At 41.8% G+C, this 26,671-nt stretch overlaps 1 protein-coding gene across 3 annotated transcripts in view; it reads right to left on the reverse strand.

Moving 5' to 3' along the window:
* Positions 1–26,671, reverse strand: part of LOC145353962 (nuclear factor of activated T-cells, cytoplasmic 2-like) — a 148,928-nt gene that overhangs the window by 100,276 nt on the left and 21,981 nt on the right. For 2 of the 3 annotated variants that reach the window (XM_080205000.1, XM_080204999.1), the window contains exons 1-3: positions 25,494–25,831; positions 20,349–21,372; positions 12,818–12,980 (exon numbers count right to left, since the gene is read on the reverse strand). In XM_080205000.1, the coding sequence (XP_080061126.1) occupies positions 12,818–12,980; positions 20,349–21,372; positions 25,494–25,596 (1,290 nt within the window). In that variant the 5' untranslated portion in view covers positions 25,597–25,831. Of the gene's footprint in view, positions 1–12,817; positions 12,981–20,348; positions 21,373–25,493; positions 25,832–26,671 lie in introns of those variants that run through there. The other variant, XM_080205001.1, reaches the window with a different exon arrangement.

A 26,671-nucleotide genomic window follows, 5' to 3' on the forward strand; every position in this document is an offset into this window, starting at 1 on the left:
AAATAAATACAGAATGGGAACACTGAAGAAAAGAAACGATTACATTTTGCTATAGATAACTAGTGAGGCTATTTTGAGACCGTTCTGACTTCAAAGGCTTACTTATTTATTGAGGAATTTTCAAAGAGTATCTAGATTAATTCTGACCTTGTTTTCACTGAAAAAAAAACAAGATTTAGAGGCACATGTTAAAAGGTTAAGAAGCACAGATGATGTAAAGACAGGGATGCCAAAATTTTCACGCCATGGAGTGGGTCCCCAAAAATGGTGCCAGTAGCTTGAATCCTGAAGCTCTGTGCCTGAACTTGGCCCCCACTGTTTTTACAGTGAAAAGAAAACAGTAGTGGGTTGCACTTTACACATCCATAGTCACAGAGGCAATTTCACGTGTTAAAATGCAGCTTTCCTTAGTTAGATCCAATTTTTGCTAGTGAAATGCCCAAAAAATTCAATTTAAACCAATTTAAGGGTCTGATTTTATCAGCATTCTTTGGAAAGAAAGGGTAACCCTAAGATGTTCAGGTACACTTTTGGATAGGTCCAGGGACAACTTTAGGAGAGATGAGGTGACCTTTGGAAATGGTAAGGTGACCTTTGCAGAAAATAAAGTGCTTTCTGTCATATTTTGAAAACAGTTTGTGGGTATATCTGCAGTTATTTCTGGATCACCCCCCTCCCCAACTGCAAAAGGGAAGCCCTCTAGCTCTCTCTCTCACCCTACGTACTCCCAATGCCTCATGCATAGACCCCACCCACCTTCAGGACTCCTCATTCTATGGCACCAACTCCCATGGCCCCTTACAGCCCCCATGTCAACATGTGCCCCTCCACCAACCTCAAGGGCACCTATACCCCCTATGCCAACTTAGTACCAACTCATTCCAACCCATGACCCCACCAGCCACCCTTTGCCTTTATACCCTCAATTCCAACTCACTCAGTATCTACCCATGGGCAGACCTCAGGACCTTTGCTGAGGGCAAATAAAATAAAGTTCTAAATGTCAGTTGATGGAGTCATTTTGTAACCAAAATACGTTCATTGATTAAAAACCCATTCACTGCATTTATATTCCTCTAACCACCCTTATAACAACAAACATTTGCATTCATAGTCCTGCATCAAAGACTTTTTAAATCAAGCAAACTGTAAATGGCATTTCACCCTAATAGTTGCATGGTGTAAAATCAGTTCAGGCAGCAACTGTATAATTAGTGCTGCTGGTGCCATTGCTGTTGATATGGCTGTTCACCTTGTTGGCCATCAGAGATGCAAGGCAGGGCTGCAGAAACTGCTCGCATGCTGCCGTGAAGCAAGGAAGTGCAGCCTATTTGAGTCCAGGGCAGTTGAACTGACTTCCAGGAAGTTGGAAATCACCTGTGGAGCAATGGAGCTTCTCAGTACAGGTGCTGTGAAAACCAGCCCCTGACACCCCCCACCCCACCAATCTAGGTAGCTTCACTTTTTGAAGGCTTCCCATCCTGTCAGTTTCATTTAACAAGCACTCTGTGTTATGTTGTCTCTGGCATATTCCACACAGCTCTAGACATAAATGTGCTGGCTTTTAAAGCTGGAGGTCTGGATAAAAACAGCAGTTAATTATCTATTTGTATATTACAGTTATTACAGCAAGCTTGAGAACCTACCCAGGTCAAACTTAGAACTGAGCAGGATGTCAGAGTTCTGACCTGACATCACTTTTATGCGATTTAACAGTCCCCACGCACCGTAACCAGCCTTCCCATTGGTGGTGATGATTGTATCCATAGAACCAAAGAATAATACAATATAGAAGGAAGCTACTTAGCCCATTGAGTATGTGTTGGTCTTTTTCAAGAGAAATCCAGTTAATCCTACTCCCAAGCCCTTTGCCATATTCCTGCAATTTTTTCCTTCTTCAAGATATCTATCCAATTTTCTCTGGAAAATTACTGTTAAATTTGTTTGCATCATAACACTAGGCCTTTATTCCAAATCCTAACCAAACTTTTCTGTACACTGCCTCTGGGAACACTACCACTTGAAAGTTCCCTTCCAAGCCACTCAAGATTCTGAATTAGAAATATATCGCCATTCCTTCACTGTCACAGGGTCAAGATACTGCAGCACCCTCCCTAACAGCACTATGAATGTACCTACACCACATGGACTGCAGTGGGTCAGTGGGTTCAAGAAGGCAGCTCACCACCATCTTCTCAAGGGCAATTAGGGATGGGCAATGAATGCTGGCCTAGCTAACAATGCCCACACCCTGTGAATGAATAAGAAGAATGATAGTACTACAGTAGGAGGCTGCACAAGGTTAGTGTTCCAATTTCCAGTAAGTGGTTGTGTTGGATCACGGCGATCTAGACGAGGAATAAATAGGCCTCAGGATTTGTGATCAGTGTTCAGTTAGGTGTCAGTCAGGAAGATTACAGGCCTTGAGAGTACAGTTGAGAAGTTGAGTAAGATCACAGTTCTCAGGGATAGTGCTGGAGTGGGGGTTGAGTAAGGTGAAATCAGGAGTACTGTTAGAGATATTAGAAGTAAGATTGCAGACCTCAAGAGTACTGTTGGGGTGTGGCAAAGACTGGTACAGGATCTAGAAGGTCAAGCTGGGGGCAGAGGAGATATGACAGACCTGAGAGTTTTAAAGTTAAAGTTTCTTTATTAATGTCACAATTAGTCCTACACTAACACTGCAATGAAGTTATTGCAAAAATCCTCTAGTTGTCACACTCTGGCGCCTGTTCGGGTACACTGAGTGAGAATCTAGCATGGCCAATGCACCTAACTAGCATGTCTTTTGGACTGTGGGAGGAAACTGGAGCACCCAAAGGAAACCCACACAGACACAGGGAGAACGTGTAGACTCCGCACAGACAATGACCCAAGCCAGGAATTGAATTCAGGTCCCTGGCATTGTGAGGCAGTAATGCTAACTACTGTGCACCATGGTGCCCTGTGGGAAGCTGAATTGAGTTTGGAGATCTTAGGACCAGATGTAATGGATTTTTTTATGTTGTAGTTGTTAGGATCGGTTTTCTCCAGAGGCAATCAGCACTGGCAAATTTAAGTTGTAGCAGGGACACAAAGGTCACACAAGATCCCTTATTTCCATAAGCAAATGAACTAACAGTTGCTTTAGTCATGTGTAAAAGACAGCTCTTGTTTGCCCTGGTACATCTGGTACACTTCAGGTCTGGACTTTGCGTGCGCACATAGGATGACATTTAGGTCAATGATCAGCACCCAAATAACGGGCACTAGCCATCCCAACTTTGCATCCGCAATGTTTCTGAACATTGAGTACTGCCTGAGTAATGTAAAGCATGGTGCAAACAATTTGCAGAAGAGCTGTATTTATTTTCTGTTTCCTACCCCCACCACACCAAGTGAAGCTGAAGAAATGGTAAACAAATGTATGATGTTTTTAGAATAGTTAAAACATCACATGATGCATAGCGTTTTGACTAATTACATTGTATCACAAAGAGTTTTGCAGCGATATGGAAAGTGAGATGAAAGATGCAGTGTCCTTTAATTTCTTAAGTTGAATAGCCAAACAATGTGAGCACTGTCATCTCCAATTATAAGAACATAAAGTACAGTAAATTCTTGATTCAAAGGTTTAATAATTATGAAATATTAAATCAAGTTTGAATATTTTTGCTTTAATGTCATCCAGATCTTTTGATAACTTGCATTTTGCTATATTTAAACCTTCTACAAGTTTAACAAAGTTAATCACCTATTATCATCATAAACATTGAACACATTTCCATTTACCTGAAATAAAAGTTATTAGTTAAATCTCTACCAACTATTTTATCCCTCAACCACAAAGGTTTCTGGGAAATTTGTTAACAAGCCGGGGGACCGACACACCAGAGTATCAACCCAGGTTCGATTCCCGGCTTGGGTCACTGTCTGCGCGGAGTCTACACGTTCTCCCCTTATCAGCGTGGGTTTTCTCCAGGTGTTCTGATTTTCTCCTATAAGTCCGAAAGATGTGCTGGTTAGGTGCATTGGCCATGCTAAATTCTCCCTCAGTGTACCCGAACAGGTGCCAGAGTATGGCGACTAGGGGATTTTCACAGTAACTTCATTACAGTGTTAATGTAAGCCTATTTGTGACACTAATAAGTAAACTGAAAGAAGTGCTAACCACTGGAGGCATATGAATTGCATCAGACTATCTCCACAGCCTGTTGGTCTGTTGCTTGAAACTAATATGGCACAGTAATTTCTTAAACCAACATTTTCTGATACACCATGCCCATCAACATATTGGGTATCTTTTACTGAGTCCTTATTTATATAATAAAGGGCTTGATTTTACCATCAAGTTGCGTCTGTTTTCAGGCATGGAAAATTGGTAAAGTTGGGCATGAGACGAGTAGTGTGATCCATGCCCACCTCCACACTGCTTCCCCCTTTACTAAGGCCCGAAAATGGCCACAATCGGGACTGTGCCTGAAATGGCTGTGACAGCCATTTAAATGTATTTGCATGCATTTAAATTGACTTAGTGGGCTGCAAACCCAACTTTACCAGCACTTCCCCCTTTACCACCACGTTCTCCCATCCAGATTCAGCGCCAAACAGACATGATCCACAAAAGTCCGATTTGGGTGCTCCAGTTAGTGAGGAGGTAAATGCCGAGCCCTGCTTGAGATCGGTGAGAGAGGGGAAGGCGCGTCCAACTGCTCTGTGCTTGAGATCGGGGAAGGGGTGGGGGGGGGGGGGGGGGGGGGGGGGCGGCGCAGGGAAGGTCTGCTGCCACGCTGCCTGAGATCAGTAAAGGGGAAGTGGGAGAGGGGCCCATGATCAGTCTGCGTGGCAGAGGGGGTGGGATGATAAGAATGCCAATAATGTTGGGGGGTGGGGGTTGGGGCAATGTCTTTGGGGGCCAGGGGAGGCATTATCTGGCCCAGGAGTGATGTGGCAGGGGAGCAGCATTCTATCTTTTTTTACTGCGCATGCACAATTGGAGGCGCTGATCGGAGTTGCAGGGTTTTGGGCGTGTTAAGTCCCACCCACAGACTTGTGCAACGCAGTTCAGAATCGCTGATATTTTTGCAGGCAGAGTGCGTATGAGGGTGCCTGAGAATAGGTCTAAAAGTCAGATCTGAAACACCCCCAGTTTCAAGTCTACCCAGCACTTAGAATCAAGATGGTAAAATAGGATCCAAAGTGTCAAGAAAAGTAATAATGACGAAATTATCAAGGAAATCCAATAAATTTGAATGTTCTCTGTTAGGTATGTTTTGTTTTTAAATATGTAAGATGCTTAAGGAAGGGATAATTGAGTTATACTAATGGAACTAATGCTTTTGATTTGTTTATGAGCCTAGCAACATTGCAAATAGATGTTTACCTGTGCAAGTGGGTAACAATGGGGAACAGCATATATAGGTTTTTGATTCATGGATTAGAAATTCAAAGGACAAGGGCGGTAATTTTCCAGCCATTTCCACTGATGGGATTTTCTTCTCCTGTCAACGGTGAACCCCTGCCGGAGGTTCGATTCAGTCCTGCCGTTGGCCATAGGTGGGCTGCTTCTGTCACCATAAAACAAGCCATGGGAGAGGTGAAAAATCCCACCCAAGGTGTGAACTTTGCATTTACATTCTATAAGGTAGAATGTGCTCAAGGGTCAAAGTGCCAATTCCCCGGGGGCATCTTGACATTGCCCATCTGGCATGGCACAGCACCAAGGGGATGGGATCTGATGGGGGTGATCAATGGGGATGGGGAATCCAGCTGCCACTCTGCACTTTGGGATCAGGAACAGAGGGAGGGAGACCAGTGATCACGGCTGCGGGGGTTGGAGGGAGTGGTGCTGGTGTGGGCAGTGATCGAGGTGGGCTGGGGTGGGAGGGGGTGGGGAGCGTTGGGGCTGGGCCTGGGCATGATTGGGAGCCAGTAATTAGGCCTGGGGGGTGGGGTGGATTTCGAATTTCATTTCAGGAGAATTGTGCTTTTTCATTCTTGGTGGCCTTTTTCTGATGTGGGTGGTTTCTGTAATATAACTCCAGTATTGGCAATCGTACGCACACAGCTTTAAAGGAGTCATTTTCCCATGTCATATGTCAATAAGTATCCTTTGAACAAATTAATTATATTGGAGCAAACATCTGTACTTAATAAAAGGTATTTCAGACCCACCTATAGTGCAAAGCCAAAGACAACTTCTTAGCTGACTTTTTGAAATCCAAAAATAATAGCTTCTAGTTTCTTGACTGACTCCAACATTTTATGAAATGGGTTAACAGTATGCATTTTCTAATTCTACTAATAAAAAACTAATGTGAGACAAGGGAATAATGAGATTTTATGCTGCTTAAGCCACATTGATTATAACTAGAACAAGATTTAAATAAAATTGACGTTCTTAATACGGCTTTGCAATACAAAATGCAGTCATCTGATAACGTTTTTTAATTAATTCGTGGTACATGAGCATCACTGGCTGGCCAGCATTTATTGCCCATGCCTAGTTGCCCTTGGAGGGCAGTTGAGAGTCAACCACACTTCTGTGGCTCTGGATCACATGTAGGCCAGACCAGGTAAGGATGGCAGATTTTCTTCCCTAAAGGACATGAGTGAAGAAGATGGGTTTTTTCCCTGACAATCGTTTCATGGCCATCATTAGACTTTCAATTCCAGGTGTTATTTTACTGAATTCAAATTCCACCATTTGCCATTGTGGTATTCGAACCCAGAACATTAACTGAGTTCCTGGATTAGTAGTCTAGCAATAATACCACTAAGGCCATCGTCACCACTCTTACGTCACTTACAATGAGACACAGAATCAAACAGAGGATAACTTCCTAATTGTAACCATGACACTGAAGGCAAGATAGCCCACACACATCGGGAAAGAGAGAAAAACTGAAAAAGGATTCATTTTGCATGGATCACTCGTGCCTATCCCCAGCCCAATGGTTTCAATGCATTATTGGCAGAGCTTTGTGTGCAAGTCATTTACCTATTATTTTCCAGATAGAAATGGATAGAACAGTCCAAGCAAAGAAGAAGTGGAAAGTGCCTTACAATAGAACAAACATTATACGGAAGGAAAACATTTCTTAAGTAAAATTGTTGGTTTTGTCAGTGTTGGTTTAGTCACTTATTCCAGTTAACAACATTCCCTTTAATAGTTCACTTGTGAAGTAACGTGATTTTTCAGATGAGCACCGTGGCTTCATTCTCATTTCCACATACTGTAAAATATTTCCCATTTCATTTTAGCTGGGTGCTACATTTGATCCATGCCAGGCTACTGATCCTTTTTGACAATGACTCCAGTCAGAAAATACACACTTATCAACGTTCAGTGAGAGCATAGTTGGGCTTGACCTTGACAACAACCCCCACTTCACACCCAACCCCTCCCCAACTCCCCATGGTGAAACATCTTCAGTGTCTCAGCTCACACAGGAGTGACTTACATAGAAATTCTGCCAATAATGCATTGAAACCATTGGGTTGGGGATTGGCATGAGTGATCCATGCAAAGTGAATCCTTCTTCAGTTTTTCTTTCTTTCTCTATGTGTGGATTATTTTGCATCTATTCAGTGTCAGGGCTACAATTAGGAAGTTATCCTCTTATTGAATCCCACAGTGGCAAATGGTAGAATTTGAATTCAATAAAAAATCACCTGGAACTGAAAGTCAAATGATGACCATGAACCAACTGTCAGGGGAAACAAATCAAGCAAGCGACTGAAAGTCAAGCCCTCATATACCAGCACGAATAACCAGCTTCATGACAGGATGGTGCTTAAATAGAGAAAACAAAATACAAATTTTACTGATGTGAGCGTGCGTACCAAGAACTGAATGAAAAATATTTTCCTCTTTCTAGATAATTCTCTTTTCCTACAAATAACATTGACATGACTGACAATAAAAATGATTTCAAACGCAGTAACACATGTTTCTGTCAGTATGTGGGCTGTAGCACCGAGCCACCTTCCAGCAACAATGGAACAAATAGGGGAGAGGTAAAGAAAAATGTGGCAAAGTGCAAAGCTTCTTTTCAGATTCACAACAGAACTGTCATTCACAGGGGCATGTAAAGCAAAGAGCAGCTAGTGATTAGGACAAGTGGCACAGTGGTTAACACTGCTCCCTCACAGCTAGAAGTCTCACAACACCAGGTTAAAGTCGAACACGTTTATTTGGTAGCACAAGCCACAAGCTTTCAGAGGACTGCCCCTTCATCAGGTGAGTGGGAGTTGTGTTCACAAACAGGGCATATATAGACATAAACTTACAGCGCCAGGGACCCGGGTTCAATTCTGGCTTGGGTGACGTTTGAGTTTGCACATTCTCCACGTGTCTGCGTGGGTTTCCTCCCACAATCCAAAGATGTGCAGGTTAGGCACATTGGCCATGCTGAATTGCCCCTCAGAGTACCCAAACAGGTGCCAGAGTGTGGCAGCTACAGGATTTTCACAGTATCTTCATTGCAGTGTGAATGTAAGCCTACTTGTGACTAATAAATAAACTTTTTTCTAATGTGGGATGAGGTCATGTTTTGGAAAATAAAAGCAACGGAAATCAAACATTCAGCAAACCGTGCCTCAATTAATAATCTTAAATTTACTACTGTTTGCCCTGATGTAGTTGACCGTAGTGTCGGACTGTGTAAAAAGATGATGAGTAGAATGGCAAAATGGATTGATACACATGCAACATTGCAATGCAATGGGCAGCATTTTTATTAATGCTTAAATAAACCATCATTCACAAGATCAGAAAGCCTTGCTGGCTGCCAGACATGGGTGGATGCCCATACTGTGAATACTGTTTCTCTCATACTTGAAACTGTTTTGGATGCTTCACTGATGAGTTAGGTTTGTGGTCAAGTGTAGCCAGATTTAGACTGACGTCAGAGAATTGATAGCCTCCCCCCTGCTGTTCACATTTGGCGCGGATGGCGATATAAAAGTTATCCAGTTACAATCCTGCTGACTTCGGGCTGAAGAATATTCCAGGGAAATAATGGCATAAGGGGGGAGAAAAGGATCAGAAAAGCAGGCTCAACAATATAAGTAAAACAAACAAGCAGCAAAAAAATTGAAAATAGATCTACCTCACACTCGTACACAAAGATGACCTTTATTCACTCACTGCTTGGTTCAGTTAATTTAAGCATTGAAAGAATTGGTGGGTTCCATTGGTAAGAATGTTCTTTGTAGGGTGGAGGAAGAAGCAAACCTGTCGCAATGTATTTTTGATTGGCAGCTGAACTAAGTTGCTTACAGACTTAGCTTCAAGTCAGAAGCTAAGAACGTGCAGCATGGTAGCATTGCTACCTCACAGCACCAGGGCCCCTGATTCGATTCCAGCCTTGGGTCACTGTCTGTGTGGAGTTTGCACATTCTCCCGTGTTTGAGAGTGTTTCCTCCGGGTGCTCCAGTTTCCTTCCACAGTCCAAACATGTGCAGGTTAGCTGGATTGGCCATGCTAAATTGCCCCTTAGTGTCCAAAGATGTGTAGATTAGTGCATTAGCCTTGGGAAATGCATGGGGTTATAGGGGACAGAGTTGGGGATGTGGGGGTGGGCTTGGGTAAGGTGCTCTTTTGGAGAGTCAGTGCAGACTCAATGGGATGAACGGCCTCCTTCTGCATTGTGAAAAATGTTATAGATTTCAATATTTCACAAGGCGTTCACACATATTCTAGGTCATGTCTTCAGCCATTTTAGTTTTAAGCACTCGGATTTACTCCTTAAATCTCTTCATTTCTTTCCCTTCCATAAGACTTAAGTTATCTCTTTTACTAAGATCTTGATATCTGTCCCATTCTCTTCTTTTTGACTCAGTATCAAGTTCTTGCTCATTCTGCTCCTACAAAATATCTTAACATGCTGTGACATATTAAATACGTGACTTAATGCTAGTAGCTGTTGCAATTTTAAAAAATGAACTTAAAAGTGTCACATAGCTATTTGGACGAAGGAAAGGTTTTTTTGTTGCTTAATCAACAAAAACTGAACTTTGTAAGATCTTATGATAAATCCTGTGCTGATTTTTTTCCCCGATAGCTGCTAAACAACCACCGACAAGGCAAACATTTGAAAGGGAGTTATTTGTTATTAAAATCTACATGAATGTACTTCATTTCCAAATCGCTTTGCATATCATTCCTTGTGGGTACATTTGAATGTTTACACATGCTTTTTCTCCTGAACACATCGCCAAACTTGTTTCACTGTCCTTTCACAAATAACTTCCCCTCTCGTCACGTAGATTTAACTTCCCTCCCCCTCACTACAACGCTACATAAATACAAGTGTCTGAGCCACACTAGCATTACGCTATCAGGAAATGTGAGACATGTTGCCACCCATTCCCCATCTCAATATGCGACGGGTACTAAAGTAATACTTCTCTTCCTGCATCTTAAATTTAAGCAATACCAGTTTCCTAAGAACTAACTGTAATGTTAAACATGTGCAAGGGGAGTGATCACATTGATTTTAGTCCCTTTACGCAAATATTCGATTGTTCATGAGTGTGCATGCTTTACAGTTGCAAAATGTTCCGACTTTGGGCCAAGTCTAAAAAATAGAGGAAGAAGTATCAAGATGAAAAAAAAACCACAGATCTCAATCAAAGGATGTGAAGGCAGCTCATGTGCAGCCCACAAGTTAAAAAAAAATGAGGGCAATCAAATACTATGCAAGAATCGGCAGCATGTAGACCAAGGGACCATTGGAACTTTCTGTGATAGGGAGAACTTTTGTTTCAGAACGTTTCATATTTAGGTATTAGTTGAAGTAGTGTAAGTCTTAGGAAATGTTATGAACAAGAATCGATATGTTCACGCAACATTAGTGACTAAAAGTTTCTTGGAAAAGCAATAAGGGGATTTTAGCCAAAGCAATATGTGCAGTAGGAGATCAGATTAAATTTAAGGGTCAGATATTATTAACATACCCCTGGTGGGCTGCACTCCCTGACAGCTTTAGCTAATCTGAGTCTACAATACAATTTAATTTGCTAGTAAATCTCAGAAGTGACCATACCAGCGTCCTGTAGGTGCAATAAGCACGTACTTTCACTGACGAGCGGGAGAGCAAAGAATGAGAAATGAATCTTCATAGCTTACTGTCTCTAACCAGGTTGTCAAACAGCACTGTCTTTTCCCTATCCACTTTAGCCAGGGCTCTGAATTTAAAGTTTATTTATCAGTCACAAGTGGGCTTACATTCACATCGCGATGAAGTTACTGTCAAAATCCCCTAGTCTCAAAATTCCGGCACCTGTTCAGGGACACTGAAGGAGAATTTAGCACGGTCAATGCGCCTAACTAGCACATCTTTCAGGCTGCGGGAGGAAACCAGACTACCTTAAAGCAGACACAGGGAGCATGTGCAAACTCCACACGGACAGTGATCCAAGCCGGGAATCAAACCTGGGTCCCTGGCTCTGTGAGGCAACAGTGCTAACCACTGTGCCATCGTGCCACCCTATTGGGTGGAATTGGATACCAAAATTTTGGATACCAAAATCTGAGACACGCCAGGCTGAAACTGGAGTTTTGAAGCATTAATAGATGTCAAATGAAGCTGAATCTGTGAATAACTCTAACTCCAACCTGAAATTCTAAACAAGCTATTTCAAAGAAAAGAGTGGCAGAATTACAGGCTATTCAAAAATGTTAACATTAGGTAAGATTTACTTCAATGATTCCAGTGCTTTTTTTAAAAAAAACTGTGCTATGCTTACAACACAGTAAAAGACCTGCATCAAAAGCTTCCAAGAGACACATTAGTACAGGGTAGGTGTTTGAAATAGACCACAAGCCTTGGAGGAATTTTCAACTTCCGCCCAGAAAGATTTGTGTAGTCTGTGGTGTTGCTACATTGATCGCCTGGAGCCAGCATCAGCATAATTCGAGTGAGCTGTTGAGTGCTCAGTATCATGGCTCACCAACATTCTGGCTCAAAAACATGTCTCAACTCCTTCCAAAATGGCCCTAATAAGCACTGCATCTTAGGCTGCTCAGTGCCTGCTACAAATGAGTGGAATGTGTTTGAATGGGGTCCTACAATCAACGTTTCAGGTGGGCCCCGCTGCACACCATAGTAGGTACACCTTGGTTGCCCTCGAAGGCAGTGAAAGTCTTGCTCCTCCCTTAATAATTAACTGCCCACCTCATGTTTTTCAGCTGATGGAAATCATCTCCCAATGTTTTAAAATAAGTGAAACCTGTCTGTGCTTCAGGAGTCAAGGTTTCTCTGACATAAACGCATGTGAATATTCTCAGAAGCAAACCAAATACAAAACTCTGAACGACTGACTATATTTATAAATCAGAAAGAGGAAAATCATTGTTTACAATTTACTTTAAAGATACGCTGGTCTTGCAAAAAAGATTAATCTTGAGGAATCATAAAAATCATAGGGCTGAAGTATTGCTCAGGTCTAAAGTCTTCCAGATGTTGTGCTTGGACAAGGAATTCTAAGCTTAAAGTTTACTTATTGGTGTCACAAGTAGCCTACATTAACACTGCAATGAAGTCACTAAGAAGATCCCTTACTTGCCACACTCTGGCATCTGTTCAGGTACATTGAGGGAGAATTTAGCATGGCCACTGCACCTAATCAGCATGTCTTTTGGACTGTGAGATGAAACTGGAGCAGCCAGGGGAAACCCACAGAGACATGGGGAGGATGTGCAGACTCTGCACAGACAGTGACCCAAGCTGGGAATCAAACCCAGGTCCCTGGCGTTGTGAGGCAGCTGCGCTAATCACTGTGCCACCATGCTGTCCCATGCTCCTAGTAATAAGTGAATTAAGAGGATTACCTGGACCACGGGATGGCCACCACTCGGTGCTTTAACTGCCCCTCGGCTGCCTTCTGTTTCATAGTGCGCCCGATGGTGAGGCTTAGGTTGTATCTCAATCTTCAATTCGTATGATCCTGATCGGCTTGGCAGCTGCCACTCCAAAGGAGGGAGAGAAGGGATGCTGTAACAAAACAATAAAGTAATAGGACTTACTTTTATAATTAGTTCTGACTTATCAAACACAGTATATGTTTCAGTAATTACACAATAAATAGGAAGCTTTGCTGAGTTCTTCTTTAAGTATTCCTGGCTCGATCTCATCCTGTCTTTTGGCTATATACAAGAAGTTTCATGCTATGAGGTTTTCGTCCATTCTAATTTTTCCAATGCCCCCTGAAGATTCTTGTTTCTGCTTCTATGCCTCCTCCTAACAACCTACAGGAGAGACTACTTCATAACCCAGCGGGTAGGTACTGCTCAACTTTGGCCTCTCGCAGTACTGGAGGAGTATTGCCTTGATTTTGCTGTTTGCAGCATAGCTTGGAAAATATGGCGTGGTATGGCAAAGTCATCTGGGAAATGGGGCAGGGGATTTGCCTAGCTGGGCAGTATGGGAGACAGAGAAGGGGTGGAGCCAGATGGAAGTAAGACAGATTGGGGTCAGTTTCTGTGAATTGGAAAATCAGACAAGAAAATCCTAGCATTCCAAATTACTAGGAGGTTGTCCCAGAAATTGAAACATGTTTGGCATGATTTTCCAAAAACAAATGAAGTGCCCAACAGACGGGGAATATGGGAGTTTTCCCGCCCTTTTTTTTGGAGCGTTTAGTGGAATGAATTTGCAGCATTCTGTGCATCAGAATCTGTCATGTGGTTTATGCCGGAGGTAATTCTGATGTCCCTAAACTGTGATGTATGTAGTCTGCATTAGTCATATGCTGGAGCAAATGTGATTTGATGTTAAAATATCTCCCTTCTTCATTGTATCCATTCAAACGTCACACTAAAACAATACTTTATGTTCAAATACTTTCTGTTCAACATCCCGTGATTTCTCTTTTCAAACTCACTTCCTCACCTACTTCACAATGTAGCTCACTGGCAAAAAATTCTTGAAAGACTTTCTTTGACCAATGCCAGGACCTGACAATGTCATCTTAGGGCTTTGGCCAAAATTTTAGGGATGTGCATGAATAATGTGCACAGTGTTGACATGAACTTTAACGTGTACAATGATCAAGCTTCCCTGTGAGGAGGTGGATGTTGGACATCTCTTAATATTTCCACACTTGTCGATGAATTTCATTCTCATTAATATGCAGAACTCAAACTTCCGGGGTCCAAACACAAGCGATGTATTTTTTTACTGTAAGTTTGCAATTACAGAATCTGATCATTTAATTTTTTATGCATTATTTATAGAATGCTTTCATGGTGTCAGAATATGCCTAAGTGGGTCATTTATGATGAATTACTTTTGAACTGTAATCAATGACTTTTTTAATTCACTAATGGGATGTGAACTTTGCTGGCTTGGCCCACATTTATTGCCCATCCCTGGTTGCCTTTGAGAAAGTGATAGTGAGCTGCCTTCTTGAATCGCTGCGGTCCCTGAGGTGTAAGTACACCCACAGTGCCGTGAGGGAGGGTGTTTCAGGATTTTGACCCAGCGACAGTGAAGGAACAGTGATATATTTCCAAGCCAGGATGGTGAGTAACTTGGACAGGAAACTCCAGGTGGTTTGCTACCTTTGTCCTTCTAAATGGTAGTGATTGTGGATTTGGAAGATGCTGCCTAAGGATCCTTGATGAGTTCCTGCAGTGTATCTTACAGATGATAGACACATGTACCACTGTTTGTCAGTGTTGGAGGAATTGAATGTTTGTAGAAGGGGTAGCAATGAAATGGGCTGCTTTGTCCTGGAGCTTCTTGAGTGTTGTTGGAGCCACACTCATCCAGGCAAGTGGAGTTTATATCATCCCACTCCTGGCTTGTGCCTTGTAGATGGTGGACAAGCTATGAGGAGTCAGGAGGTGAGTTACTCACCGCAGGATTCCCAGAATTTGACTTGCTCTCATAGCCACAATATGTATTTGGCTAGTCCAGTTCAGTTTCTGGTCAACTACAAAATGTTGATAGTGGGGGATTCAGCCAAGGTAATGCCATTGAATATCAAGGAGTGATGGTTAGATCCTTACTTTGTTGGGGATGTTCATTGTCTGGTATTTGTATGATGCAATTGTTACTTGCCACTTGTCAGCCCAGACCTGAACAGGTCTAAATCATAGATTTTTGAATGTCACAGTACAGAAGGATCTAATCATACCTGAGCTGGTATTTATAAGAACTATCCAATTGTCTCATTCTTCTACTTTTTCCCCATAGCCATACACGTTTTTTCCCTTTCCAAGTATTTATCCAGTTCTCTCTGGAGAGTTATTGCTGAATTTACTTCCACCATTCTTTCGTGTGGTGCATTCGAAATCAGAACAATTCTCTGCAGCAAGTGTTTTCCTTTATGTCATCTTCTTTCACCATTCATCCTGAATCTGTTTCCCCTGATTACTGACACATCTGCTATTGGAAACTGTTCCTCTGTCATTTTCTCTATCAAAACAAGAGAGGACGTCTCCTCATTACCCTTGCTGCTCTAATAAGGACCAGCTCACCTTCCCCCAGTCTCTGCATAACTAAAGTGCCTCATCTCTGGTAACATTTGAATTAATTTCCTCTGCATTCTCACTAATGCCTTGACTTGCAAAATTGAACAGAATATTCTGTTGAAACCTCATCGATATAGGAAATGCTGGAAACACAGCAACCAATTTTTGCACAGCAAACTCCCACAATCAGCAAGGATACAAATGAGCAGGTAAACAATTTTAGGTGCTGGGTGAGGAAATAAGTTGGCCAGAAAATTTCTCCTGCAAGTTGTGTCACCTGATAGGGCAGGCAGGGCCTTGATTAGGACTTAATGTCTCACTGACAGATGGTTGTTTCAACGGTGCAGCACTCGCTCAGTACTGCACTGGAGTGTCAGCCAAGCCTATGTGCTCAAGTCTCGGGTGTGCATCTTGAACTGACGATCAGCTGACTCAGAGATGAGAGTGCAATCACGGAGCCATAACTGACAAATGTTGTAACCCCATAATGCCAATGTTCGAGCCTTAGAATACAAACTGCATGAATACTTCTGATGATCCGTCACTTCAAAACAATTGGAGGACAGTATTCAAACAAAATGCAACACAAGCCATCAGCGTGGGTGCTGCTCACTGGAAACATTCAACTGTGTCACTCAACACTCTTGTGAACTTGTGCATTTCCACAATTTAAAGAAATGAATACTTATGCAAATGCTGCAAATACAGCTATTGTCTACCTTCATGCCTTTAGCATAGGTGGGTGGGGAAGGCTGGAGATAAAAGTGATTAGCAACTTGCAGACGACTTACTCGCTGAATTGGAAAATACTGAAATTTTCAAACTTTTAAATGTTGTGGTGGAACCAGCCATGGAATGTGAAGACTAACAGGCTCAGTAACTGAATTACTTGCCCATATTTGTATTGTTTGAAAAAAGTCATGAATTACCATGTCAGTCAAAGCGACAGAAAGAAAAATGCTGCATAAAAGATTTCCACACATTGGAAATATTTTAAAAATTGCTTCAATGGCTCTGTACACCAACCTTTCTTCCCTCTTAAAATTCTTAAATTTTAAAACCAACATTTGAAAAAATAACGCTTTGGCCAATACTGAATCCCAGAAGTATTTTGAAATCCTTTAAATTTAAATTTCTTTTGAACCAAATTATCTTATGGAGATTTGAGTCTTTACAAATAATAGATTATTTTAAATTTCTACGTTCAAAGACTTTTGCAAAATTAAAACCTTTAGTTAGCTGTTTTGTTTCTTGCCATCTCTGAGCTCATCATATCCATTATTAGGAGGAAGCGGGGTATCAGGATATTGAATTCGATGATCAGTCATGATCAAAACGAATGGTGGAGGAGGCTCGAAGGGCTGATTGGCCTACTCCTGCTTCTAGTTTCTATGTTTCCAGACTCACTTCCTGTTCTCTGAATCTTGTTCCCACAAACCTGCTCATCACCCAACATTCCCCCCTGGTCTCCACGTGAATCAATATTGTGAAGGGTTCTCTCTTCAGGCCTCGCTTTTCTGTTTAAATGCCATCACCCCTCTCCATACAAAAAAAACTTATTTTAAGCCATCTGTCTTTACAAACTTCTATTCCTTCGCCAATGTCTCTTTCCCCTACAAAGCCCTTGAGTACGCTGCTTCCCAAATTTGTTCTCATCTTTCCCAGAAATCCATGTCTGAATCCCTCCAGTCAGATTTTCACCTCTGCCACAATAAAAAATGGCTTTTATCAGGGTCATAATTGATATCCTTTACGACTGTGACAGAATAAACTTTCTCTCCTCAGTCTTCTCAGTCTGTCTGCAACACAGTGGACTACACCAAGCCTCTTCCAATAGCTCTTCACTGACATCCAACTGAGTGGGACTGCACTCATCTGGCTCTATTCATAGAATCATAGAGGGCGGAAGGAGGCCATTCGGCCCATCAACTTTGCACCAACCACAATCCCACCTAGGCCCTATCCCCATGACCCCATGCATTTACCCTGCTCGTCCCCCTGATGCTAAGGGGCAATTTAGCATGGCCAATACGCCTAATCTTTGGACTGTAGGAGAAAACCGGAGCACCCGGAGGAAACCCATGCAGACATAGGAAGAACGTGAAAACTCCACACAGACAGTGACCCAAAGTGGGAATTGAACCTGGGTCCCTGGTGCAATGAGGCAGCAGTGCTGTGCAACTGTGCCACCATGTTGCCCGATTCTTACCTTTCTAATTATAGCTACAGAATTGCTTAGAACGGCTCTCTCTGTTCTTGTGTCCTTCAAGGCTCTAGACTTGATTCCCTTCTACATTTTCTATCTACACAGTGACCCTTGGTGACATCATCCAAAGGCATAGTGTTAGTTTTCACATGTACACTGACAACAACTAACTCTAACTCAGTACCACCTCTCACAACTTTTCTACTCTTGGGGGGGGGGGCCTGGCAGGAGGTGGGGTGTGGTGGTAACAGTAGGGAGATAGACAGAAAAGTGAAGTGGGATACCTTGTTAATTGGGCATGTCACTGGGGAGCTGGTTAGGAGCCCATCTTCTGACTACCTGAGATTTTCACCTTGGCAAGAGCTGGCCAACTGCATCTTGGCGGGAACTGGTGGCACAGTGGCTATTACTGCTGCCTCATAGCTCCAGAGACCCGGGTTTGATTCCCGGCTTGGGTCACTGTCTGAGTGGAGTTTGCACATTCTCCCCGTGGATTTCCTCCAGGTGCTCCAGTTTCCTCCCACAGTCTGAAAGACGTGCTGGTTAGGCGCATTGACCCAAACAGGCGCTGGAGTGTGGCGACTTGTGGAATTTCACAGTAACTTTATTGCAGTCTTACTTGTGACTAATAAATGAACTTTAACTGAGGCTGCAGCATTGAAATGGTTTCATCTGATGAAAAAGAAAATGAAAGTTTGGAACAACTAAAACCTATCTAACGGCGGTGAAATTTTAACAGCCAACATTTTCCTACCCTAACCCAGGTCCCAGCTTTCCAATCCTCCTGACAAGTTTGAAGGTGAAAATTCTCTCGTGTTTTTTAAGACCACTCACAAGAGGGAACCACAGCAATAGCTGCCGATTCAGGCCAGAACTTTTCAGGCCACTTCTGAGGAGATTACATCACAACTCGGAGTTAAATCTGTCTCTCCCCCCCACATATGCTGCCAGACCTGCTGAATACTTCCAGCATTTTCTGTTTTTATTGCTTGTCAAGTTTTGTCTTTGTTATAATGGAGCACTGAAGTCATGTCTAGTCTGGAGCTGCAGTGAATGACCCTCACTATGAGCTCGTTCTCTAAGCGTTCTGTAATAAAGACTGTTCGCAGTACATGGGATACCTGTAATGATTGATCAATTGGAGTGTCAACTCTTGGTGATCATAAGCCAAACTCTAGTCAATTAATTTTTTTGATGTGCTGAGTTAAAAGAAATGGAAAATGGAATCTAAAGGTTATTTTAGATTCGAGCAACAAACTGTTGCAATGTTCTCTCAGAAATCTGACTTTCCAATGATATTCTACTTGTCTTTTAATTGATTGACTTTTTTTCCTGCAGAATGACAATATTTTTTGCACTTAACCATCAAAAAAAATCACCGAAATGTAATACTGAGATTATGCACCAGGAATAGTGGATTTGTTATTATACCAAAGTTGGGACTTTTTATAATGAACAGACTGAACTGACTGCAGCTTTACATGAACGCTCACTGACGTGTCGCCATCAATGTTAATACCAGATGAGGTGTTGTAGACAGACTGATATGATCCGGTTACTGTCACAATAAAGATCTGAGCTAGTTATACCAAGTGAGTGAGCACTGCTAGCAACTGTCAGCTCTGACAAAGAGTATACAGACTCGAAATGTTGGCTTTATTCCCTCTCCACAGATGCTATCAGACTTGCTGAGTTTCTCCAGCATTTTCTGTTTTTGTTTCAGATTCCAGCATCTGCCGTATTTTGCCTTTATTATAGCACTTTTACTGTGTCTGTTACTCACTTGCACAAACTAGTTGAAGATAAGGATTTTGTTAGTCCGTCCTTTTATCAGTCCATTCTGGATATATGAGGGTGGCATTTATCTAACATTAAATGATAATTAGCCACCCCTCACCTCCATTTCTTTAAATTTAAGCTTATTTATTAGTATCACAAGTAGGCTTACATTAACATTGCAATGAAGTTACTGTGAAAATCCCCTGTCGCCACACTCTGGCGGCTGTTCGGGTACACTGAGGGAGAATTTAGCATGGCCAATGCACCTAACCAGTACATCTTTCAGACTGTGGGAGGAAACAAGAGCACCTGAAGGAAACCCAGTCAGACATAGGGGGGACATGCAGATTCCACACAGTGATCCAAGCCAGGAATTGAACCCAAGTCTCGAGTGCTGTGAGGCATCAGTGCTAATCACTGTGCTAATGTCCAGCCCTTTCTAATTATGGATCTTATTCTTCAATATGAGATTCAAGAAATGCTACAAAGTAAAGCATTTAATTGTTGTCACTTGCACGAACTGAACTTGTATATGGACTTATGGAATCTTCTCTATGATTGCAATAAAAGATCAATAGAAACCTGATGCACTTCATAGAATCATAGAATCCCTACAGTGCAGAAGGATGCCATTTGACCCACCAACTCTCTCTGACAGAATACCTTACCCATTCCTTTCCCCCACACCATCCCCATAGTCACACACATTTACCCCACTAACCAATACATCTTGGTACATTGAGGGGCAATTTAGCATGGTCAATCTGCCTAACCTGCACATCTTTGGGTTGTGGGAGGAAACCAGAGCACCAGTTGTTAAGATTTTAGTTAGAACACAAATGAAGTAACCCTTTCTATTTGTTTTGTTGAAGTCAGGCTAGAATATAAAATAAAACTTACTTGCAGGGAGGTTTGGGTTTTGGCCAATGAAATGGATTAGGAGGCATCAGAAAAACTTGATCAATACTATAGACATCTTTCTTCACATCCTGACAAGGCACTGAAAACTCGGCAAAATTCAATGTGGAAAAGTTGCCAAGTTTTTCATCTTTACACATGTCAGTTTTAAGGGAGGATGGTGGAGTAAGATCCATGATCCGGGCCTTTATTGGAAGCAATTCACCCAAGTCATTGTTGGAATCTGTGGTGAGAGTGCTCATAGCATCGGCAAGACTTGCAGAATTTGAAAACTGGTGCAAATTGGGTTCATCTCTTGAGATAACTCTTGGTGAAGCCTGTGGCGAGGGAGTTCTTGAACGGTCGCAGGAATGCCTCCTCTTCCCACAGGGTGATGACGACCTCGAGGAAGGGCGGGGGGTCGGGGACGGTGACCTTGCACCCTGCCAGTTTTCAACATGGGTTGATGGGGAGTTGACGGGTGATGTTCTCGGAGAATGGTGAGCACCCTGACCTTGATATTCTTCGGAGCCATTCTTTGGTGAGACGCATGGAGATGTTAATGGAGATGTCTGAGGGGACATGCCATAATGGGAACAGCTTGACTCATGAGACACAAAGGAATGCCAACTTGTGGACGAGCCACTACTGGCTGGACTGAGTGGGTCTCTGTATACGATACTTTCTGAGCCCGGCACAGGCAAAGTAACTCGAGGAACCGTAGTGGGAGGATGATATGCTTGCTCTCCGCAGCTGACTGCATGTGGAGTTACGTGGAAGAGTCCAGGTGATGGTGTGATCTCGATTCTTGGGCTTTCGACTCCAGATGACACAGGGGGCTTTGCAGCTTCCAGACAGTACTTGAAATCTCTGTTTTCCATTTGGCCATATTCACTCATATGTTCTCCAGTCAGTACTGCAGATGCCATGGAGCTACATGACTGAGATCCATAGTGGGAGACATCCATAGTTGGATAAACAGTAGGAGGAACAATGCCTTTGTGAGAAGCAGCAACATTTTCTGCCTCTGAAAGAAAGGAACATCATGTTAATGTTTTGCAAGTTCATAAATCTGTAAATGGGTAGCGGTATCCATATTTTTCAAACTGTTAATTAGCACCCTGATACTCTTAGGCCTGTCTGCAACCTGGAAGATGTAATCGAAACTTAATCTGAACCTTAGAAGAATGTTGCACCAATTTGGATTCTGAGAATTGAAGTAGAGCTGAAAGTTCATAGGGAAGGGAGCTAACCACCCTTATACTAAGATGATGGCCCAGATTTTGCAGTTGTAATAAAGTGAAACTGTCAGCGCTCGCCATCATTATAGTGTGAAACTGACAGCAATGGAAGTTTTCTGTACCTGAACAGTTAAATGCGGAAATCCAGAAGTTTCTGTCAGCAATTATCTGCTCCCCCATGGGGTACGTTGTTGAAGTCCCCATAGGTGACAACCTTTGACCATCATTGATTGATCTCATAGGAACTCTCCTGCTTTTTCCCCCCCTTACCAATCCCTGAAAGTCATCTTAAAGAGGTGCTATCGTGCTTTTAATGGTGCACAATGCCATAACTACTGCTGAACAATCTCCTTGTCCTGGAAAACTAATTTTGCATTTTATGGAATGTCAGCTTCTCCAATATGAGAAAAAAGTGTGATAGCTTAATATAATGGCCCAAATCTTCTGAGAAGCGGCAATCACATTTGATTGCCACTCAACGTCTACTTTTCTGTGCCTCACAGTAGCTACACATTTCTGGCCAAGACTTCTTACCCAAGCTCCTTCAGCAATGCGGAGCATAGCTGGAATTCTCCAGTCTTGTCTGCCCTGCTACTGCTGTCAGCGAGAAGAGAGAATTTGGCGTTCAGCCACATTTCCATTCACAGCAGTGGGACAGGATAATTCCTGGCGTGGGCAAGGTTGGAGAAATCCAACCCTGATCTCCAACAATCCGGAGACTAGAAGACCTGGGCCAACAATGTGTAATGTTTGTTTGTGATATTTCAGCTCCTTATGTGTAATTCCTAATCCTTACTTCCCTCTCTACAAAGTTTATGAAAATTAGAAGATAATTGGCTTATTTTACTTCCTGGCATGCTGTCTGTGAGCATTCTTCAATGTGATTGGCTACTTACCCTAATTGATGGCATACTTGTTGCAGGATGTTTGGAGGTTTCCTTGACTTGGTGGCAGATGCAAATTAACACCACCAAAATCTTTGCGGACAGCTTATAGTCATAAAGTCTTAGAGATATACATCACAGAAACAGGCCCTTTGGCCAACTCATCCACGCTAACCAGATTTCCTAAGTGAACTTTCAGGTCAGCAGCAAGTATTAATGTTTCACTGCTGACCACAAAATTGAGCCTTTTTTTGTCTTTGAGCCACTGAGCTAACTTATATCCAGATTAGCCCAACTTAGTTTAAAAACATAATGCCATATTTTTGTTGATCAATACAGAAATCTTCAAATTTGACAGGATTTTTTCCAGGATATGAAGCTATTTATTTGAAATTACTAAAATAAGTGAAAAATAGGGAAACAAAACTAGGAAAGAAAATTCAAATCAGATACTATCTTATTTGCCTTTCTGTTTATTTTATGTGTGATTATGCTGAATGTTTTATATGCATCTCATGCACTGACGTTGATGGGATAAAATACTGCTGTTATTATAGTCTCTCCTGACAATGTAATGGGTTTCTTTAAAGCATGCACATTAAAATCCTAAATAAAAGATGCTTAAAATGTTAAGGTTAAGCTGTTTACCACCGCACTGCATAAAGAGATGGCAGGTCAGTTGTCCATTTCTTTTAGCTGATCTCAGCTAGGATAGTGGTAAAGGCACAACGGGTACTCCAAGCTACATACCATCCTGATTTTTTATTTTATTGCCACGCCTGCCCTGGAATTGGGGTGGGTACGGCCCACAGAACGGAATTCTCCATTGGCCCCAGGCAGGATTTTACGAGCCTCGTCCGAGCAAGGTTGTCAAATACCGGCCTATGTTACTGTTCCTTCACTGTCACTGGGTCAAAAAGTCTAGCAATTCCATCTAACGACACTGTGGGTGTTCCTGCTTTACTTAGACTGCAGTAGTTCCAGGAGGGGGCTCCACCACCACCTTCACACGGGCAATTAGGATGGGGCAACAAATGTTAGCCTTCTCAGTGATGCTCACACCCCAGGAACAAATTTTTTAAAAACTTAACATTCCTGGGTTAGGGAGGAGGGTAAATTCCGCATCTGATCTCTATACAGGGATTCTTCTTAGAAGCAAACAGATGTGACACTGAACTAGAAACTAGAAAGGTTCCAATATCAGTCATTTGCCTGTGTTAAGTTAGTTAACCTTTGTCCTCCTGAGCACAGGAGCTGGCCTCACCTGAACCTTGCAAGCTCATGACATTGTCTACAGACAAAATTGAGTTGTGATGCTCACACAGTCAAATAGTCTGCCAGCGTTCAATGTCTTAGCTCACACATTAACAACACTCATCTAATTTTGACATGACTGGCAGCTAGGGAATTGCAACTCAGCATGATAAGTGTCGAGGACAAATGAATATTGGAGATTAGGGGAAACATATTCTTCCAAAGTTTCAAAATTCACATTTTTCTATTAAAATGCTACCAGGCAATAAAATAAGGAAAAGTTTGCTGTACAATCGATTTACCATTACTTCTGCAATAGCAATCATGTATTTTTGTCATAGCCAGCACCAGTTCTGATTTTATATTTCTGTCAAATAGTTACAAATAAACTAAATATCTTGCAGTGGAGTCAATGGAATATCTCTGCTGCTCTTTAACTCCTTACAGTTGATTACATGTAGGATTTCAGATTTACATAAAGCAAGTCAGAAATTGTGCTGTCATTTATTTTAAACTTCCATATTTCCAAGAAGTATTTCACCACATCCATGAGTTTTGTTTCATAATGATATTTGGTTGCAGAAAACTTATCCGTTAATCGGAAGTGTGAAGCAGTTCAGGGAGAGTGGCTCCACTACCTACCTACCTTCACACTTGCTCAATACAAATTTAACAGTATGAAATATTGAGCACAAAATGGATAGTCAGCTCATTATACCCTCTATTACTGGGTCATGCACTCTCTCTGTCATCAACTCTCTTGAGGAAGCAAATAACCTTTGAGAAAAATACTCTTCCCTGGCCTGATGACAACACAAAAAAGACTCTACCACGTGCAATTAATATCATTCAACTATGAACAATTCCACGCTACAAATAGCATCCGTTCAATTGACCAACTTTGTGTTTCAGATTTGCTTTCACTCAGAGCAGTCCTCAACCGGCAGTTGATGAAATAAGCAAAGCTCAGAGACAGCAAGCACGTGCAATCTTCAATCTCAAACTTGAGATTCAAATTTATCTATTCCCAGAAGTGAAAACCAACGCTGCTGACCATTATGAAACTCAGCTCCCATTGCTGTACAGTCTATATTCATCAGTGAGGAACTATGCTAAACAAGACAGCACATTTTGAAAGAAATGTTGCATCAATACTGATTAAATATGATCACTTTAGTGCAATGCGAGTAGTCGTACAACCACATTCTAGCGCCATTTTTACTCAATGTAGTACGAAGCTAGAATCAATTTATTTTAACTGCAAGTCGCTTGATATAAATAACTTGTGACCATCTTTTCGATTTGATTTGCTTTATTATTGTCACATGTATTAGTATACAGTGAAAAGTATTGTTTCTTGTGCGCTATACAAAGTATACCGTACATAGAGAAAGAAAGAACAGGGTGCAGAATGTCACAGATAGGATGTAGAGAAAGATCAACTTAATAAAAGGTAGGTCCTTTCAAAAGTCTGAAGGAAGAAGCTGTTCTTGAGTCAAGTTTTTAGGTTAGTTATAATTTCTTAGCATGATTAAACTCCTTATAGTCTAATTACTGCTCATCAAAGTCTGTACTCAAAGTTTATATGTGAAAAAGTGATAGAAATGTTATTTTTACAAGTCTGGAACTGATTTTTAAAGCCTTTCTTAAACAAATAGGTCAGAGACACATGTGCCTCATGTCACAATTATACTATTCCAATTTGCACTGCGAATCTAAGCTCTTTAAAAATGATACTTTTTGATGACAAAATAAAATTGCTTACAAACCTTTTCTGGCAAAGTCTTCATCGTGACTATTATCAAAAAGTACCGAAAAATCAAATTCTTCTGAGTCGACCTGCTGGTCTGGCACATTGTAAATGAAGCTCATCTGTCTCCACTTGTGAGACTTTCACCACCTTCGTCTTGAACACGGGGTTTCACGGAGCAAAAGTACTGGTTCTGTATCTTTCTCACTGCACAAAGAAATGAACCAGGTGTCTTTTCAACTCATCAGATTTTGTTGTCAAAGTACCGGGTGGCGGAGGAAGGCCGCACAGCCAATGAAGAACTAGCTGGCTGCAAAACCCAAAACAATAAAAAGCTACTACAAAGTGCTGGGCAAATTTCAGCTGCAAGTCTTTCCCTGGGTGGCTCAATGACACCACTCTCGAATTGACAAGTTCAACAATAGCTGCTTCCTGTTACAGCTACAACGTGCAGAAAACAGGCGTGTCCTTTGAACTCAGGCACCCAACTCACTCAGTCGTGTTGGTGGAACACGCCTCCTGATGATAGACGGCAGCAGGAGCTCAACTTAAAAATAAACAGTGGAAACACTAAATATCTAAGAATGAGTTTCCGCACTTGAACTTGAAAGTTATGTTATGTAAATATTTTCACGTTGGGAAAGGGACACATAATAAATAGATGTAAAAAATGAAGTTATATCACTGACAATGTGTACAGGTGGAACTTAAACATAATATCACTGGTTTTCAGCAACCACTGTAAGCTATTAACACCATCTAAATATAACCTAGTCAGTTCCTGTTAAGAGTTTTTTCCTGTTTGCTGCACATTTGTATTGAAGACGATTTGTTTAAGACTAACATGTACAATTATAGTATTGGCGTGTGAAGAACAGCCACATTGTTGTCAAGCACTGAACTACACGGTGCTCCTCAACGTGCCCTCCGGTTGACATTGCCAAATGTGTTGTTTGGTAAGAGAGCAAAATAATTTCCTACCTGAACAACTTAAAGCATGAGATAATTGTGAGATGTAGCTACGATAAAAAAAATCACCTGAAAGGATTCTGTTAACAAAAATAAATATAATGGATTTAAATAAAAACTGAATTTTCAGTTTGGATCCATTGAACCGCAGTATAAAGGGTGATTTCTCCAAGTTCCTCAAAGAGCCTTGAAGGGGCTCATGCTGCCAAAGTCAGCATTTAAGTTTAG

The sequence above is a fragment of the Carcharhinus amblyrhynchos genome, chromosome 16 (assembly GCF_965287045.1).
Source record: "Carcharhinus amblyrhynchos chromosome 16, sCarAmb.v2.hapA, whole genome shotgun sequence".
NCBI classification, from domain to species: domain Eukaryota; kingdom Metazoa; phylum Chordata; class Chondrichthyes; order Carcharhiniformes; family Carcharhinidae; genus Carcharhinus; species Carcharhinus amblyrhynchos.